At 39.3% G+C, this 16,604-nt stretch overlaps 1 protein-coding gene across 3 annotated transcripts; it reads right to left on the reverse strand.

The window, feature by feature from the left end:
- Positions 1-1,426: 1,426 nt before the first annotated feature.
- LOC145449425 (uncharacterized) lies at positions 1,427-15,667 on the reverse strand. 3 transcript variants are annotated; one of them, XM_080327789.1, is made up of 10 exons: positions 15,599-15,667; positions 15,350-15,446; positions 15,139-15,229; positions 14,503-14,664; positions 11,143-11,275; positions 8,901-9,029; positions 7,241-7,383; positions 5,689-5,939; positions 3,635-3,773; positions 1,427-2,781 (listed from the first exon to the last, which is right to left on the reverse strand). In XM_080327789.1, the coding sequence occupies exons 3-10, from the start codon at positions 15,174-15,176 to the stop codon at positions 2,655-2,657; spliced, it is 1,122 nt and encodes a 373-aa protein (XP_080183915.1). In that variant the 5' UTR covers positions 15,177-15,229; positions 15,350-15,446; positions 15,599-15,667; the 3' UTR covers positions 1,427-2,654. The 3 variants fall into 3 exon arrangements, with proteins under 3 accessions (XP_080183915.1, XP_080183922.1, XP_080183927.1); XM_080327796.1 differs by lacking the exon at positions 15,350-15,446 and having other exon boundaries at positions 15,599-15,633; XM_080327801.1 differs by lacking the exons at positions 15,139-15,229; positions 15,350-15,446; positions 15,599-15,667 and having other exon boundaries at positions 11,143-11,256; positions 14,503-14,658.
- Positions 15,668-16,604: the final 937 nt, after the last annotated feature.

A 16,604-nucleotide genomic window follows, 5' to 3' on the forward strand; every position in this document is an offset into this window, starting at 1 on the left:
CCAACTCCATATTTCCAATGTACTTTAATCCTAAATAAATCATACCCCATTGAAATTTTAAAATTTCATAACTAATGAGGCATTGGAAACCCTGATTATTATGATCATGATATTGTGGATAGCAAAGATTACATACCCAGTTACTGTTACACTGTGTTCGAGAATAGCTTATTACAAGCTCCTGGTCCTGTAAGCGGTAAGGTGGAGCAATCTGACGGACCATACAGTTCAGGTACTCGGATGTGCGCAGGAAAATTTGCTCATGTACCTGTTCATCACTTCTTACGGGTTACCTCCATCTGTTAATATTCCCACCCGTAACCTCGCGAATTTTTTTTTACCCATTCGCCTAATCTCGTAACGAAATAACCTAGAGATGTACGAGCTCAACTAGCATGCCACCAGAACATGCCAAACTGCTGGCTGCCTAAAAGGCGGACCAGGAAGGATATGCTGATTCATCGACGAAAAACACCGCAGCTGTAACTCGGGGATTAGTGAAAGATGATCATACTTGAACAAACTACCAATCTTATTGGTTGACAGTCAGCTAACTTTAGTTTTTAGTAGTTTAGAGTTCTAGTTGCGGATATTAAAAAGTGAATAGTTCTACTTCTGGTTGCGCACTTACAAAATTAGTTGTCGAACAACTAGTAATAACGTGTTGTTGTTTGGCGTGAATCACTACGCCAATGTTCACTCTTGAGATTCGCAATATTCCTACAGCAATCGCTAGCTCAGAAACATCACTCTACGAGCAGTGCCATACCCAGGGGTATAACTGGATTAGACACAAAACCTCTCACATGTCGAATTCGGACCCTGTCCTTCTGAAATTCCGATTCTCTGCCATACCTTCAACTCGTTGGAAATACAGGGATTGTAGTTCTTGCGGAGTTTTAATGTGCGTTAGCTGATGTTACGAGTCTCCAAAAGTGAGTATATAGTTCCTTTCCAGCATTTTCAAACTACCATACTTTGTAGAAATCTGAAGGTAGTCCCGGTTTGTGTGGTCCGCTGTTCTATCTTCCCAGGATTAATATTCTTTCTTGCCAGTTTTAAGTTCTTACACAAAGTCTCATACCACGATCACCATTTCAGTGAAAAAGTAATTGTTATGTTCGTGTATTTACGTTGGTATCGTTTCACTCTTATTTGTCTAGGATTAGTAATTACCGCCAATCATCATTTCTTCGTGTGTCGTGCTTTGTATTTATACCCTGTGTTCTGTTGTCTACTGGTCTTTTCATTTAACTGAACTCTGGATCGTGTCGCCTGCCGTAAAGTTATACTGCTGATAATATACTGATTTCTTATTGCAACCTCGTCGCATTGAGTTATTGTTCGAACAAGATCTAGAACATAACAGTAATGTCGCCCGAGACCACACATCGTCCCACAACGATTTCGAAAACAGCCACACGACTAAGTATCAAAATATATATTTCGCAGGTGAAAATAAAATCAGGCAATAAAATACTTGAACATAACAAAATCTACAAGGACACTTACGGATCCCAGATACGACGAAGATCGAGACACTAATAACCACGCGACAGTAGAATCTAATCTGTTATCTGGCAAGATATATATGACTCTTATTGGAGTGACTTCGCCTTGCGTACCATTAGATGTAAATTGCAAAAATAGTCTATCAAAAAATGCTAGGCAAAATTGAGTACCTAAGAGATTTGATACCGAATCGAGTACCTAGGCTTAGGGTGAAGTATTACTCATTATGACGTCATAACAGAATGGCATGGAGTGTTCAAATCTGTTCCTTTTGTGTGATAACAAAGAAAAAATGCCATTTCTACACCATATAACAATAATTTGGTGTTTTGCACTTCGTGACAACGATTTTATTTGATAATGACTTCACAGAAATGTCATTACCACTCAAGTTTGTAGCTTTGTACTGCTTGTTTGGGATGCTGTGATAGGACCAATTGAAGTTTCAAGTTCCAAGTTGTGAAAAAATGATCGAAACATTAATATTATAAGTCTCAGTGGAAGGAGGCGTATCATTCATTTACACGAAAAAATTGTGTTTCGTTGTCACTACTCAAGTAGAATTAGGAGTAACGGCACGAATTTCTAATATAATACATGTGGAAGTAGAAAGTATAAGCCCTAAAACAATCCAAGGAAGTAGTCTCGAAATATAAATAAGTAGATTTGGTAGAGGGGTTGCATACTATTTGTAGTTTATTGGCAGTGGCTACGTTTGACTAAGCAAAAGGGCTATCAACACTCGGTATAGGTAGTGTTCGAGAATATATTCAGTCATCATTACCCAGGGGCTATTTCATCCAACAAATTTGACAATTTCACTAATAAAAGAGACACAAGGTTCTTGGAAAACTACTTTCCGCCTTTCATAGCACAAAGTTAAAAAATGAGTAGATTTGCCCAGAAAATGTCCGAATAGATGCGGAAATAATCAAAAATCGTAACCGCTCGAGTGAGCATAGCAAGTACGCAAAATCTGCTCGTTTATTCCGTAAAAGTAGACGTGCTTTGTTAGTGACCACCTCTTACAGTTTACCATCGTAAACTAGGACACACTTGCACTTTGCAATACCCCGAAGCAACACATAATGTGCGGAACGCCCAAAATCTCTGTGCTTTACGTGGTAATATCGGTATCGCCGTCAGAGCTGGGCCTCGGACTGAGAAATGACGGAATTCGTGGTACTGACAGGGATTTCGACGATCGGTTGTCTGTGCCATCGGCACACTTGGCACCTTAAAACCTCCAACGATTTTTCTCTCATTTCTCTGAAAAAAAAACAGACACAATGGTTTCTGCGACACATATGATACACTCAGACTTGGACAACTAGATAATTCTAGTTCAGTGGTTCTGAAATTTCTTTCTTAGCTCCTTGAGGTTTGTACGATTACCGATAAACTTTACTTCAACCGAAACGTGTAAAGGGCGGACTAGCAAATACGTCAAGTAGGAAATTTTATACCAAATGCAAACAATGAGCTAATCCGACCCAGTTTATTATTACCAGTGTATATGACAAGCCACAAGTAATGTGAAAAGTGATGGCTGCAATTGTTTCTTCTCCCGAGCTAATCTAGGGTCGGTGAATCTGAGTGGAATCACACGTAGACGTAGAGTATTAATCTATGCAGGCGATGAAGACATTTTTGACATCTGAAAACCGTAATTCTACTTGAAAAGAAATGCATTCACTGCGTACCACCTCAAATGACTTCACAACAAGCTGAGAACCAGTGAATTGGATTAATTTGAGTGAAATGACAGTACTCAAACTTGAATCTAATTTGCGAAATGTTGCCATGCTCTAATTTTAATTCTAATCTAATATCTGGTTTTCCTGGAAATGCTACAGGAGAAATGCATCGTCCGGAAAGAGCCAAGCTTGGTTTACAGACATTTGCCATTCTTGTGCTTACGAGAGTCTACTCAACAATTTGATACGAAATGAACTTCATTTTTGTTGTACTTCTTTCTGATTTGGTAGTTTTCGCGAAATCAGTCAAGCTACGTCTAATGTAATTAGGAAAAACACTGTGTAGCTATAATTCTAAATGCAATCTAATTAGGAAAGGATGGGAATTTTCTAGCTGTCCAAGCCTACAATCGGTAGCCGCTTACGCTGACGCGCAGTTGTAGAATATCGGATTCAGGCATTCGGAAAATCTCATGAATATGTATTGGACCGTGCCGAACAGCCATTCCGCCTTCCACCCTTCGTAAGACGAGTCTGTGTTGTTCATTGCGTAGAATTCAAAAACTACAACAAACAAATACGCTGTAAGAAACCGGTCCTGCAGATTTCTTGTTTTCAGGCATATTGTGTCTAAGGCAAAAAATTAACAATCAATTTAAACGAAAACGTCAAGAGATCACAAAACTCAAACATAATATACTCGTATTGAAAGAAACCGGCGTATTTGCCGTCAGCAAACTGCCAATCTAGTTAGCTGACGGTCAACTAGCTACTGGATTTTCGAGTAGGCCTACGTCTTGCGCATCTAAAACAAAATTGATTTGCAAAGCAACTAGAAAAATCATGTCGTCGTGTGGCGTGAATCTTGATAACGGTGTTCTGTTGTGTGATGCCGCCATCAATAGCTCAGATTCATCACTGCAAACAGTGTCGTAGCCAGGAGGTGGTTTTTAGTGGTCGAAATCTCTCCCATTTCAAACTCGAAAATCTGTCCATATGAAACGCCGATTCTACGGCCACCATTTCCTAGCTCATTTGCGAATCAGTAGTTCGTGTTATCAGTTAATAGTTGGTTGTGCTTTAGTCAGGTATTACGGATTTTTAACTGTCAGGAGTTATATTTGTATTTGCTAGTTTGGGTGAAGATAAGCGCCTACAAATCTGGCGGACACGGTTCGATTCCCGTCGGAGGTTGATCTGGGCTCCTCTTCCCCCGCCGTCGCCGTTCTTACGGCGACAAAAACAGCCCAGAAAAAGAATCGACGGAAGAAAGCACTCACAAGGAATGGAAAGAACTAATAGAAAGGGCCACGGCTTCAACAAGATCAACATCGAAAAGAACCGTGACATCAGGCACTCCGGGCCGAGGTGGATGTTACATTAAAAGGATCGCTACTGATGCGTGTCGTTCGACATCCTCCTATCTGTTCATGACATCGCATTGTGTCTTATCGCATTGTTCATTGTGTACGATTTGTTCAGATGAAATATGTAACTCAACCATTATTATCATTAATATAAAGTGATTAGTCCTTGTTCCAGTTCAAGTTGCGAGTTTTAAGAAATAAGTACTTTCAGTTCCAGTTATGGTAGCGAGTTTTACAAAGTGAGTAGTTCAAGTTTCAAGTTTTGAATGATGAGTAGTTCCAGTTCTAGTAGCGAGTTTTGAAAATTGAGTAGTTCTAGTTCTAGTTGCGAATTTTTAAAAATGAGTAGTTCTAGTTTCAGTAGTAGCGAGTTTTGAAAATTGAGTAGTTCTAGCTCTAGTTGCGAAATTTTAAAAATGAGTAGTTCTAGTTCTAGTAGTAGCTAGTTTTGAAAATTGAGTAGTTTTAGTTCCATTTATAGCAGCTAGTTTTGAAAAGTGAGTAGTTTTAGTTCTAGTTGCGAGTTTTGATAAATAAGTAGTTCTAGTTGCAAGTTTCGAAAAATTAGTAGTTCTAGTTCTAGTAGCAGCTAGTTTTGAAAATTGAGTAGTTTTAGTTCCATTTATAGTAGCTTGTTTGAAAAAGTGAGTAATTCTAGTTCTAGTTGCGAGTTTTCAAAAGTGAGTAATTCTAGTTCTAGTTGCAAGATTTCAAAAGTGAGTACTTGAAGAGTTGTAGTTGCGAATTTTGGAAATTGAGTAGTTCTGGTTCCAGTTGTGAGTTTTGAAAAATGAGTAACGGTAGTTTTAGTTCCAGTTATAGTCGCTAGTTTTGAAAAGTGAGTAGTTCTAGTCGAGAGTTTTCTAGTTCATTGTGTTTTAGTCAGTTAGTTGAGGATTTTCAAAGATCGTTCGTTCTAGTTGCTTGTTTCGAAGATAGAGCACTTCTAGTTCTAACGAGTTTTGCAAAGTGAACTTTTCTAGTTCGAGTTGCGAGTTTTGATAAATGAGTAGCGCTAGTTCTAGTTGGGCATTTTCAATATCCACTAGTATGTACATGTCTGTACGAGAGTAGTATTGTTGAATTCACGCAAAGAGCCACATCGCACATACTTGTAAAGGGAAAATACCCGACCACAAACGAGACCACGATCAGCGACACTTGCAGCAAGGCCCTCTCCTCCTCGCGTTCCTCTTTCTGGTGCAGAGAAGCCACGGGCGCTGCCGATATCGACGGCAGTCTCTCCCGTCTCTTCCTCTTGGTCACCACCAGAGTGGCGACAAACAGCATCATGATCGCCATGCACGGCGCGTACAGAAATAGCGGGAACGTGATCGCAATCATGTCTCCGTAACTGCTAATCCTGAAAACAGAGCAGCGGATTAACCACTGTTTTAAAGCCTCGCGATAAATTCAGTTCGATTCGGTGAATGTACGAGAAAAGAAAGGTTCAGTATAAGTTTGTTAAACAATTTCGTTATTTGTGGAGCTTCTTGGAAGTACGGCGCTTCAAAATACTATTCAACTTCATTATTTCAATCCACCACACTCAGGGTTGCAACGACTCGAGTCATGACTCGATTCGAGTCGATTTGTGTATTGACTCAACTTGTACTCGAGTCATTGCGCATGACTCAGCCAAGTCATATAATTCGATAAATGCTTATTGAAAAACAGTCCCAGGGACACAAGATGTCCCTGTTGAGGTGCTAGCAGGGTGTTGTAACCAGGTCACAAGGTTCCGAGTCACAAGTGAGTCTCACTTTCGTCGTTTTGACTCGAGTCAAGTCGAGTCATTTTCACTTCGCCACCGAGTCAAGTCCGAGTCCAAGTCACGGAGTAGAGTGTCGAGTCCGAGTCATAGTGTATTGACTCCAGTCCGAGTCCAAGTCATTGTATCGACTGATCAGTTCCGAGATAATGTCATGTGAAACCCACTTTTTACAGCTCTGCTCGGGGATATCGATAGCTTCGCATTCATAATATACTAATTTTCCTCACTTTTAACAGTTTTTGGTAACATTTTCAAGTACGGTACCAGTACTGATAGACGAAATACCAATAGTGTGATACCCTAACTTTACTATTCTTCGAAATTACAACGAAATGCCTATCTTGGTAGCCCCGGTCTCGAGTCATGCGCAATGACTCAAGTACAAGTCGAGTTAATACACAAATTGACTCGAGTCGAGTCGAGTCATTTTTCACTTTTAAGAAAATGACTCGAGTCAAGTCGAGTCACCAAAAAATCGCGACTCGAGTCATTACAACCCTGTCTATTATACTAATTTCCCTCAGTTTTAACAGATTCTGATCGCATTTTCAAGTACTAGTACCAACAGACGAAATACCAATAGGGTGGTTACTTTACTATTCTTCGCGATCACAATGAAATGACGGTCTTGGCCGTCTCAGTCGCGATTTATATGACTTGGTCTAAGTCATGCGCAATGACTCGAGTCCAAGTTGAGTCAATACAGGGATTGAATCGAGTCGAGACATTCCTGCATCTTGAGAAAATGAATCGAGCAAGTCGAGTCAACAGAAAATCGTGACTCGATTTGAGTCAGGACTGGAGTCATTACAACCCTGGGTGCTGGTACCCTGAAAACTATCCTATGATTGTAATATTTTGAGTAAACTGAATACGTACTGCGCGCTTACGTTTCGAGATACTGCGTACATGAAGGCCACCTCGCGTTTGGTATCGACAAATCGCTTCGATCTATAACTGACACTCCGCTCAGCAATGCAACGGGGACAAATCCAGATATGAATCCGATGAACCACATTACGAAGATCCCAATCTGCAATGAAGAGTGAAGAGTAGGGCCGGCTACAATGATTCCAGTAATAATTATACCGATTGAAGGCAAATAGTGAGACATGATATTTTCAAGTGATGGTACCGGTACTGAAAAGATACGCTCCCTGCTACTAAGTTACTTTATGATACTGTTTTCCACTGTGGAAGTATCGAATGTAAACATGGAATGGCAACGATTCTCCAAGTTCGTTCCGTTTCGCTGGGGCTGTAATCAGAATTGTTTTGCAGCCGCGACTGTAGAATTTCTGGCAATCCAAAAGTTATCATCCAAGCGCAAAATTTACTGAATCTGGTCTTTATCGAAAGCTACTGTCGCACTGATTCCGAAAATATAAATAGCTGAAACCAAGTAGCTTGCCAATAAAGGAGAAAGAACGTTCAACAGCAGCAGTTGTTGGCTGGCAACACTGAAGTTGCGCGTACACTGCTGGTGACAAACCGTGTTGCTTCATTCTGACAATGGTGTCTACATCATAATTTTCCATCATGCGCTTCTTGATATAAGAACCAATGCCTGCGCAGTAGGGTCGTTCAAAAATAACTTTTTTTCCCGGATTCCAGCCAGTCACTGATTGAATTGTCGGGTTACCCTAAAAAACGCTGCACAACAAATGTGGGTCAATTCTAACAAGTATAGGACTCCGCAGTTCCAATTAAAATTTTTAATTTATCATGAAAAATTAAAAATAAATATTTTCTGCCAATCCCATTAAATTGTTGAGCTGTCTTCAAAGACGTTGCAAAACAAATTCGAATCAATTCCGACCAGTAGAAGCGGAGTTATGTGAGTTAGGATAATCCGAGGATTATCAACGAAAAACTCACATAACACCGCTTCTGCTGATCGGAATTGACTCAAATTTGTTTTGCAATGTCTTTAAAGACAACTCAACAAGTTCACGGGGTTGGCAGAAAAATTTGAAATTTTTTTTTTTAATTTTTCATAATAAATTAAAAATTTTAATTGGATCTACGGAGTCCTATACTTGTTAGAATTGAACCACAATTGGTGTGCAGCGTTTTTAGGGTAACCTGACAATTCAATCAGTGACTGGCTGGAATCCGGGAAAAAAAGTTATTTTTGAACAGCCCTACTGCGCAGTCTTGCTTCAGTTAGGATATTGCGGTACGTTGAGCATAACACAATGTCAATCTAATTGTTTCATTTGTCCGTTTATGATTCACAATGAGCAGACAATGGGCCGTTTACAACGACAGGCCTATAAAATAGGCCGCAAATATCAAACAAAAACTTCACCGACAGTGCAAAATCTACGATACAAACAGAATGCAGAGAATTTTGACTTCGTGAATAATATTGACAATTTTTTAACATAACGCTTCAATTTTGACAGGTCAAAAAGATCGGCCTAATTATGAGTCATAATCAGTGATGAACAAATACTCGAATCGAAGCCTAATACTCGATTCAGAATCGAATCACTCAGTTAATCGATTTTGCCCAGCCTTTCGTAGTAACATGAAAACAAAGCTTACCTTTACATGAACTATTTTGATGTTCTCCATATAAGCAGGCCTCCATACTGATACAAAACGCAGGACAGAAAACACAACAAAGTGCATCGCCGTTACGTACGATGTGAGGATGTCAGCACCCCAGTAGAACTGTAATGAAAATCACGACAAGATTACATCGATAAAAAACAATATATGTAGTAGAGGTATTCAAAAATGACTTTTTTTCTCAAATTCCACTGGCTACTTGATAAAATTGTTAGGTTACCTAATTTAAGCCTACACACCAAATTTGGTTCAATTTCAGTCAGTAACCGCATTGCTACAGTGGAAGCGGAGTTATTGCCATCAGATTATCAATAAAATAGTATTTACGGTGTCCAATTCATCAATTATTTATTATAAGTGTGCCCACCGTAAATACTATTTTATTCAAATCAAAATTTTTCGACGGCAATAACTCCGCTTCCACTGGTTGAAATTGAGCCAAATTTGGTGAACGTCGTTTCTATAGATAACCTAACACTTTCATGGGGTGAACAGAAAATTTTGAAATTTTTGTTAATTTTTTTTTAGGTAATAAATAGAAACTTTCTCCTACTGTAGCATCGCCGCTACTGGCTGGAATAGAACCAAATTTGGTGTGCAAGCTTAAATTAGGTAACCAAACAATTTTATCAAGTAGCCAGTACAATTTGAGAAAAAAAGTTATTTTTGAACACCCCTAATATATAGCGTAACTTCCGACTTGTACCACCCACAGGATTTTCAAAATACGCAACTAGAACTGCAACTAGTGACTTTTCAAAACAAGCAACTACAACTAGAAATAATCACTTTTGAAGCTCGCAATTAGAACTAGAACTACGCAACTTTCAAAATCCGCAAATAGAACTAGATCTAGAACTACTCCCTTTTTAAAATTCGCAACTACAACTAAAATCAATGAGGGCAAGTTTTGGTTGCACTAAAATCGTGAGAAATTTGCACTTGATTTTAACAAAAGTTGCAGCGAAAATAACTGTTCAGAATTATTAGGGTATGAGTGCGTAACCAAACAGTTTAAGATTTACATCATGTCTGCTCGTTTTCCTTCTTTCTTTGCTATTTAATCGATCACACATACACTTTAATGTTCTCTAGGTTTGCAACCTACATGCCAGCATTCCGCCATCAGCTCCTGCGTATCGGTGTCAGATTCGGTACTGCCCCATTTCACGGACAGCATGGCGAGACCACCAAAAATTACATTTTGTTTTCCGGTATTCGACGGGAAAATAACGCAATGCGGAGATAATTTTTAGCGAGAAGCCAAACAGCAGAATGATAGTACACAGAAGAAGTCAAATACCATGCTCCGGACTCCCTAGGTCAGCAAACTTGGCCCAAGGCATTGCAGCAAAACTCGATAAACCATAGCCTATACAAACGCTATGGATGAACTTATCATTTGAAACTTTACACATTGTAGACTACTCAGTAGGCCTACCGTTGTAGACGGTCCATTGTCTGCTCATTGTGAATCATAAACGGTCAAATGAAACAAAAAGGTTGACATGGTGTTATGCTCAACGTACCGCAATATCCTAACTGAAGCAAGACTGCGTGGGCATTGGTTCTTATATCAAGAAGCGCATGATGAAAAATTGTGATGAAGACACCATTGTCAGAATGAAGCAACACGGTGTGTCACCAGCAGTGTACGCACAACTTCAGTGTTGCCAGTCAACAACTGCTGCTGTTGAACGTTCTTTCTCTATTCGTGGCAAGCTAACGGACAGGAACTTCCTACCCGAGGATCTAGGAAAGTATCTTCCGTTGTGCTACAACAAATTTCAATCATTTCTACCACTAGGCGTGCTGTAAATACTGGAATTCTTCATTGGTCCAGATTTCGTTAAAATTAGGTTTTTTTCATGTAAAAATTTGTCAGTTTTGAAGTCAAATAAGTTTTTTCAGGCCAAACTACTTCGTAGGGATCGACAGACAGTTCTAACCGGAAATGAAGATAAGTACCTAGTATAATTTTAACATTATGTGGGAAAACACGTAATTTACATACATGGTGTCTAAATTTGGTCAAAATTAGGTTTTTCAAGGTACAAAAATGTAAACGTTTCAATTTTTTAGGTCAAAATCTTCCGTTTTTTAGGTAAAAACAATCGCCCTAGTAATAACTGACAATAAATCACACGGAGCGCAAAAATGATTTACAGGTTATTGAATTTTTTATCAAAATTTCAATATCGGCAATATGACTCACCCAACAAAAAAAATCAGGCGGTAGGAACTGATTAAAGCCCCACGTACGTCGGTACAAGTTAACCCAGCTCACACAAGCCGACGTTAGATCCGCGAAACAAAGGCTGAGGATGATCTGGTTGAAGACAACACTTCTAAACGACAAATAATAAAATGTGCCAACCGTGGAAATGTATATATCTAATCGCATGATCGATACATGTGGAGATATTGTCATAGCCAGGACCCTGGGTTACAATGACCCGAGTCAATTTGTGTATTGCCTCGATACATTCCATATAACTTATTCATGTCTCGTAGAGGAAATTGAGCAATTCGCCCAGAAACTGTCTTCTATCTGTTTAAATAAACTTCGTTCGAGTTAAAAAAATCTGCGGCATTCGATATCACCTGAGCCTTCCACAGAAGTGAGATGAGCTTGGTTTGAACTTAATACTGAACAGTGATCCCTATGACTCGGACTCGGCCCGTTTCTCTTTGAATAAGACTTGATTTGGCGGTGAAATGAATATGACTCGACTTGACTCGAGTCAAAAGTATAAAAGTGAGATCGAAGCAGGGTTGTAACCAAGTCGCAAGGTTACGAGTCACAAGTCAATCTCACTTTTATAGTTTTGACCCGACTCAAGTCGAGTCATTTGCAATTCACCAACGAGTCAAGTCCGAGTCCAAGTCAGTGAGTAAAGGGTCGAGTCCGAGTCATACTGTTCAGTTTTCACTTCAATCAGGTCCAGCCCACATTTTTTGACTCTGCAGTATATAATGGCTCAGATTCATAATATAGTAATTTTCCTCATTCCTAACAGTTTCTGGCCCTATTTTCCAAGTATCAGGACTGACACACGAAACACCGATCATGGGATGACTTTACTACTCTTCGAAGTTACAATGAAATGTCTGTCTAGGCCAGTGGTTCCCAACCTTTTTCGACTCATCGCCCCCTTTTCAAGCTCAACGCCGATCATCGCCCCCCAGATTTTGTGAACCGAAAAATCGGTATACGATCAGTAGTGGTTGACTAAAAAAAAAAAAGGTCAACTTTTCGGATCGTTGTCGAGTTTTACACTTTTGCAACCAAATTTCCGTTGATTGACTAAAAAAAAAAAAAAAGGTCATTTCTCCGAATTGAGTCCAATATAGCCGTTTTAACGCGTCATCGCCCCCCTATCGCCCCCTTCGCTATTTTCGCCCCCCTCGTCATTTTCGTCCCCCTAGGCCGCCAAATCGCCCCCTGGGGGGCGATATCGCCCACGTTGGGAACCACTGGTCTAGGCCGTCCTAGTCACGACTCATATGTCTTGGTTCGAATTCAAGTCGAGTCAATTCACAAATTGACTCGAGTCGAGTCATTTTACGCATTTGAAAAAATGACTCGAGTCAAGTGGAGTCATCAAAACATCGTGACTTGAGTCGGACTCGAGTCGAGTCATGATTTCAGTCATTACAACCCTGGATCGAACTCTGACATTGAGACACAACCCTGGCATATGTTTTTTATAACATAACATGAACAATTGAACATACTCAAATATCGGTATAGTAAGGTTACTTATAACCCGCGGTTGCAATGACCAAACTGTAGCCCTATTAGGGCCGCAATTTTTCAGTGATTCGAATTGACTCAAAGTGAGTCACAATAAAAGTGTAAGATTGACTTGCGAATGGGAATCTTGTGACTTGATTGCAACACTGAGCTAAAAACTAATCACAAGGTTCCAAGTCTGAATTACATCACCTTGAAACAAAATTCAATATTGAATATACCATCATCAACAATCAAGTAAATGAAGAGACTCTTTACGGTACCGTAAACCGGTGTAACTTTGGACAATTTTTCACAATTTCGCTTTATATCTTGGAAATGCTTGAGTGCAGGAGTGTCAATTTTTTGTGTTTATGGGTTTATGGGGCAAAGATTAGAATTAACAAATCCAAAATCTTCAAGGTCATAAATAAGTAATACTGTAAATTATCCGTGTCCAAAGTTATGTAGTTAATGTAGTTTTTTGTATGTCTTTACACTCTATTGTTTATGAAACCTCTTGAATGGGGCTTATTTGGTGAGAGTTGATGAGAGCAGTGGCTAAAAATGAAACAAAACAGTATATGTCTGACCTATTGCATGAATTTTACCTAATCCCATCCCCCCACCCCACCCAAAAAAAAAAATAGGTCGTTAGTAAAGGCTAATGCCCCCTTATTCAACCCTTATCTCAATTCCCCCTCATGTCTTCTCCAATTTAGACTTATAAATAACATATGGTGATAAGGTTATCCCACTGGCGGCGTCAGCAAACATTAAGCTTGTTACCGTGATTTATTGCTCATTTCAAATATTTTACTTCTCTATAAAATATCCGCTTTCCCTTTCCTATGTCATCAGATGGATATATTTAGTCGTAATTTATGCCACATTCAGCGGGTGCATCTGTAAGAGCATGTGATAAGTTTTTGAAGTAGCTTCCACCCGCTTACGATCTCTCGGCTTATTGCCTGTTTTTTCATATTTTGGCAAACTCTCAATTAATTAACCTTCTCATTCCATTTTAAAAAGCCATCAGGTACGTCATCACGAATAAAGTTGACGATACAGTTTGACACATAGCAGCCACTCTCCAGAGCTCTAAATATCGCATTTTCCACTGTCCAAAGATACCCTGACAAAATTTGAGGGGGTAACTTTGGACATCACATTTTCTTATATCGATCTAAGGCTGAGCCCCCTGAGATTTTTGCCACGGATTAAGACTACTTATAGGTATGTGCTGCCAAGCTTTGAATCTAGGCCTATGACTCACATGCTATCTATGTTTGATTGTTGATGAAATTGACCCCCACCATTAATTTATCAATATTGGGTCAAGTTTATCTGGTAGTGAAATCAATCCACCTTTTATTGAGACTACTTGTGGTACTGTTGCCTCATGCAAAAGAATTGGACATCCAACGGCAACCTATTTCCATCAACCACCATCCACTTGTTTTACTGCTTAGTGTCCGAAGTTACCCTCAAGTCCAAAGTTACCCCGGTTTACGGTTCAGAACCCCAATATACAATTGAATAATAATAGTCATATCATTAAAAACCAAGTGCGGTAGCCTATTAAGTAAAATATATGTAAACATAGATCTATTTCATTGCATCTATTGCAGTATTACATTTATTAAACTCAAAGACTTTTCGAGTGCCTCTTTTCAAGAGTTCTTGGCACACTGAGAGTATTTAAACAAATTCAAACAAGTAAACCGTTAATCATAGTATAGTAAATGTATCTGCAATGGATGTTATGATGAAAACTAGGCTATCTTCAAGTTTTGTACCAAAATCCAGCTATTCAAACACATGTAAACGTAAACTCACTGTAGTTTCGTACATGACAAAATAACAATGATTGTCAGCAGGCTCCCGCAAAATCCAATCACGAGGAAAGACAGCAGGAAGACCGCGCACCACGTCACAGTTACATCATCAAAAGGAAGCCGAAAAGGCGCCGCGGTGCCATTTGTGATATTAAGTATCGCACTGGAAAATAAAAAATCACTTAAACATTATTCTCATATAAATTAAGACCTAATTATGGCTTTTGGCTAAGCTGGGACATTCGAATATAACATCCTAACAGCCAAGTACATGATATGTATGTAGGCTACCAAAATATAAAGCACGAACTTAGAAAAGAAATCATCAAGAAATATTAATAAAAATCAAATATAGAGTGCAGTGTACACAAATTGAATTATATCCTAAATCGAGGCGTCAAATTATAAGATCCCACAGTAATGATATATCGTTGGAGGCAGAAAAGTACATTCTACTTGAACCCAAGTAAGTAGGCTACTCAAAGCTCCTCTTACTTCTCCTCAATGCAGTCAGGTTAACTGCATCCAACTTGAAATGCAAAAATGACACAAATGAAGATTTCTGATGACACTATAGCAGATAGCTACAGGGATGTCAATCCTTCAGGGGGTGAAAGCTGAGAAAGTAATACCATACCTAGTCACAGATGTTCCCGGCGAAAACGTTGTTGTCATGATGGATTTCAGAAGCTATATGCTGGTGTGAAGACTGGTACATATCTAATATTCTGTAAATCATAAATATACAAAGCAATAGGGCTACCGATAGCGGCGATAGGTTCAGCACCAGTAGGCCTAGTAAATTTCCAATTGTGATTGTACAAAATTGAGTGAACTGTAGATAATACCTTTAGCATGTCGAATGCTGCGGAGATTGAAGCATTAATGTTTTGATTTCCCAGATATAGTAGGCCTATAGGCTACCCGTCTTCTCGGAAGATTCTTCTGCAAAATATTCGGAGTGAAATCTTTTGGTTGAAGCGAATGCGAAATGGTGGGCGATTCGGGTATCAAGTGCAAGGAATAGCTACACTGTTCCGCTTGTTTCAAATGAGGCGAATGTAATGTATCTCGATAGTACTCTGTCTGAGACTTACCTATTTTGACATAGTCCGCAAACTTTTTGGCTTCAGGTCATAGCAGTTGAAATCTCTCATCTGTAAGGGCACTGTGACGTCATTGAAAAGCTTGTTTACCATATGGCTCATGAAAACGCAGTCAGTCGAAAAGCATCAAATGGAATATATTTGTTGAAATAAATATACTGTTAGTTGCTATATTCGAGGTTGGTGCTTCTTGGTGCCTATTTGAAACGAAAAATGCAAATAAAAATGAAAATTTGAACCCGCGATTTAAGCCACTAACGAAATACCGAAGAAGTAATTTCATGCACAGGTAACAGGTATCTGATTCTCTATTTCCAGATATCAAAATATCATATGAAGTCGGGATGATTTGGACAAATCGTTATCACAATCAGCGCTTTTATGTAAAATGTAACACACAAGACAGAATACAATCTAATTAACATACGGGCGGAAGTGAAAGGGACCAAATTTGACCTTTATATATCAATCTAAACCAGTAAACATGGACCTGACCTAATTTCCGGTGTGGAAGTGTTCGATCTTGATCATTTCGTATTCTTACTTGTTAGCCCTTTCCAGGTTGTCTTTACATTCCATTTCTTGTATTCGTCCTTCGTCGGGGACCCTTTCTCCAAATAATTTTGTGAAGAGACCGTAGGAACGAACAGCAACAGCATCATAATTACGCAATACCGCCTTAATGTGGATACAAGAGCGGATCTTTCGGGAGTCGGACAGGAAAAATTACCTTCTTTTTAGTCAACACATCAGTATATTCATAAAAGTGAGTCATGCGCGATTGCATGGGAAAATGAGGTGTTTTTTTTGGCAACACGTGGTACATGGAGCCGATGGAGGTTACACTCGAAGGGGAACCGATCACGCATTCAAAATTAGCAATCTGAATCTTCATAGAATCTGTCGCACTGAATACCTCTCATCATTCATTGATCACAAACCAGGACCGTAACTGCCGCACCCTAAACCCCCAATTGGCGGGGGATCTCGAAGGGGC

This window comes from Botryllus schlosseri, chromosome 1 (genome assembly GCF_051294905.1).
Source record: "Botryllus schlosseri isolate E-star chromosome 1, Bs_hap1, whole genome shotgun sequence".
Taxonomy (NCBI): domain Eukaryota; kingdom Metazoa; phylum Chordata; class Ascidiacea; order Stolidobranchia; family Styelidae; genus Botryllus; species Botryllus schlosseri.

Excerpts from the sequence above, each read along its gene's own strand:
- LOC145449425 (XM_080327789.1), bottom strand. The coding sequence starts at position 15,176 with ATGACAACAACGTTTTCGCCGGGAACATCTGTGACTAG. Across the intron at positions 9,030-11,142 it reads CGCCTGATTTTTTTTGTTGG|TTCTACTGGGGTGCTGACAT; the intron begins GTGAGTCATATT and ends TTTTCATTACAG. Across the intron at positions 7,384-8,900 it reads TCAAAATAGTTCATGTAAAG|ATTGGGATCTTCGTAATGTG; the intron begins GTAAGCTTTGTT and ends TCTTCATTGCAG.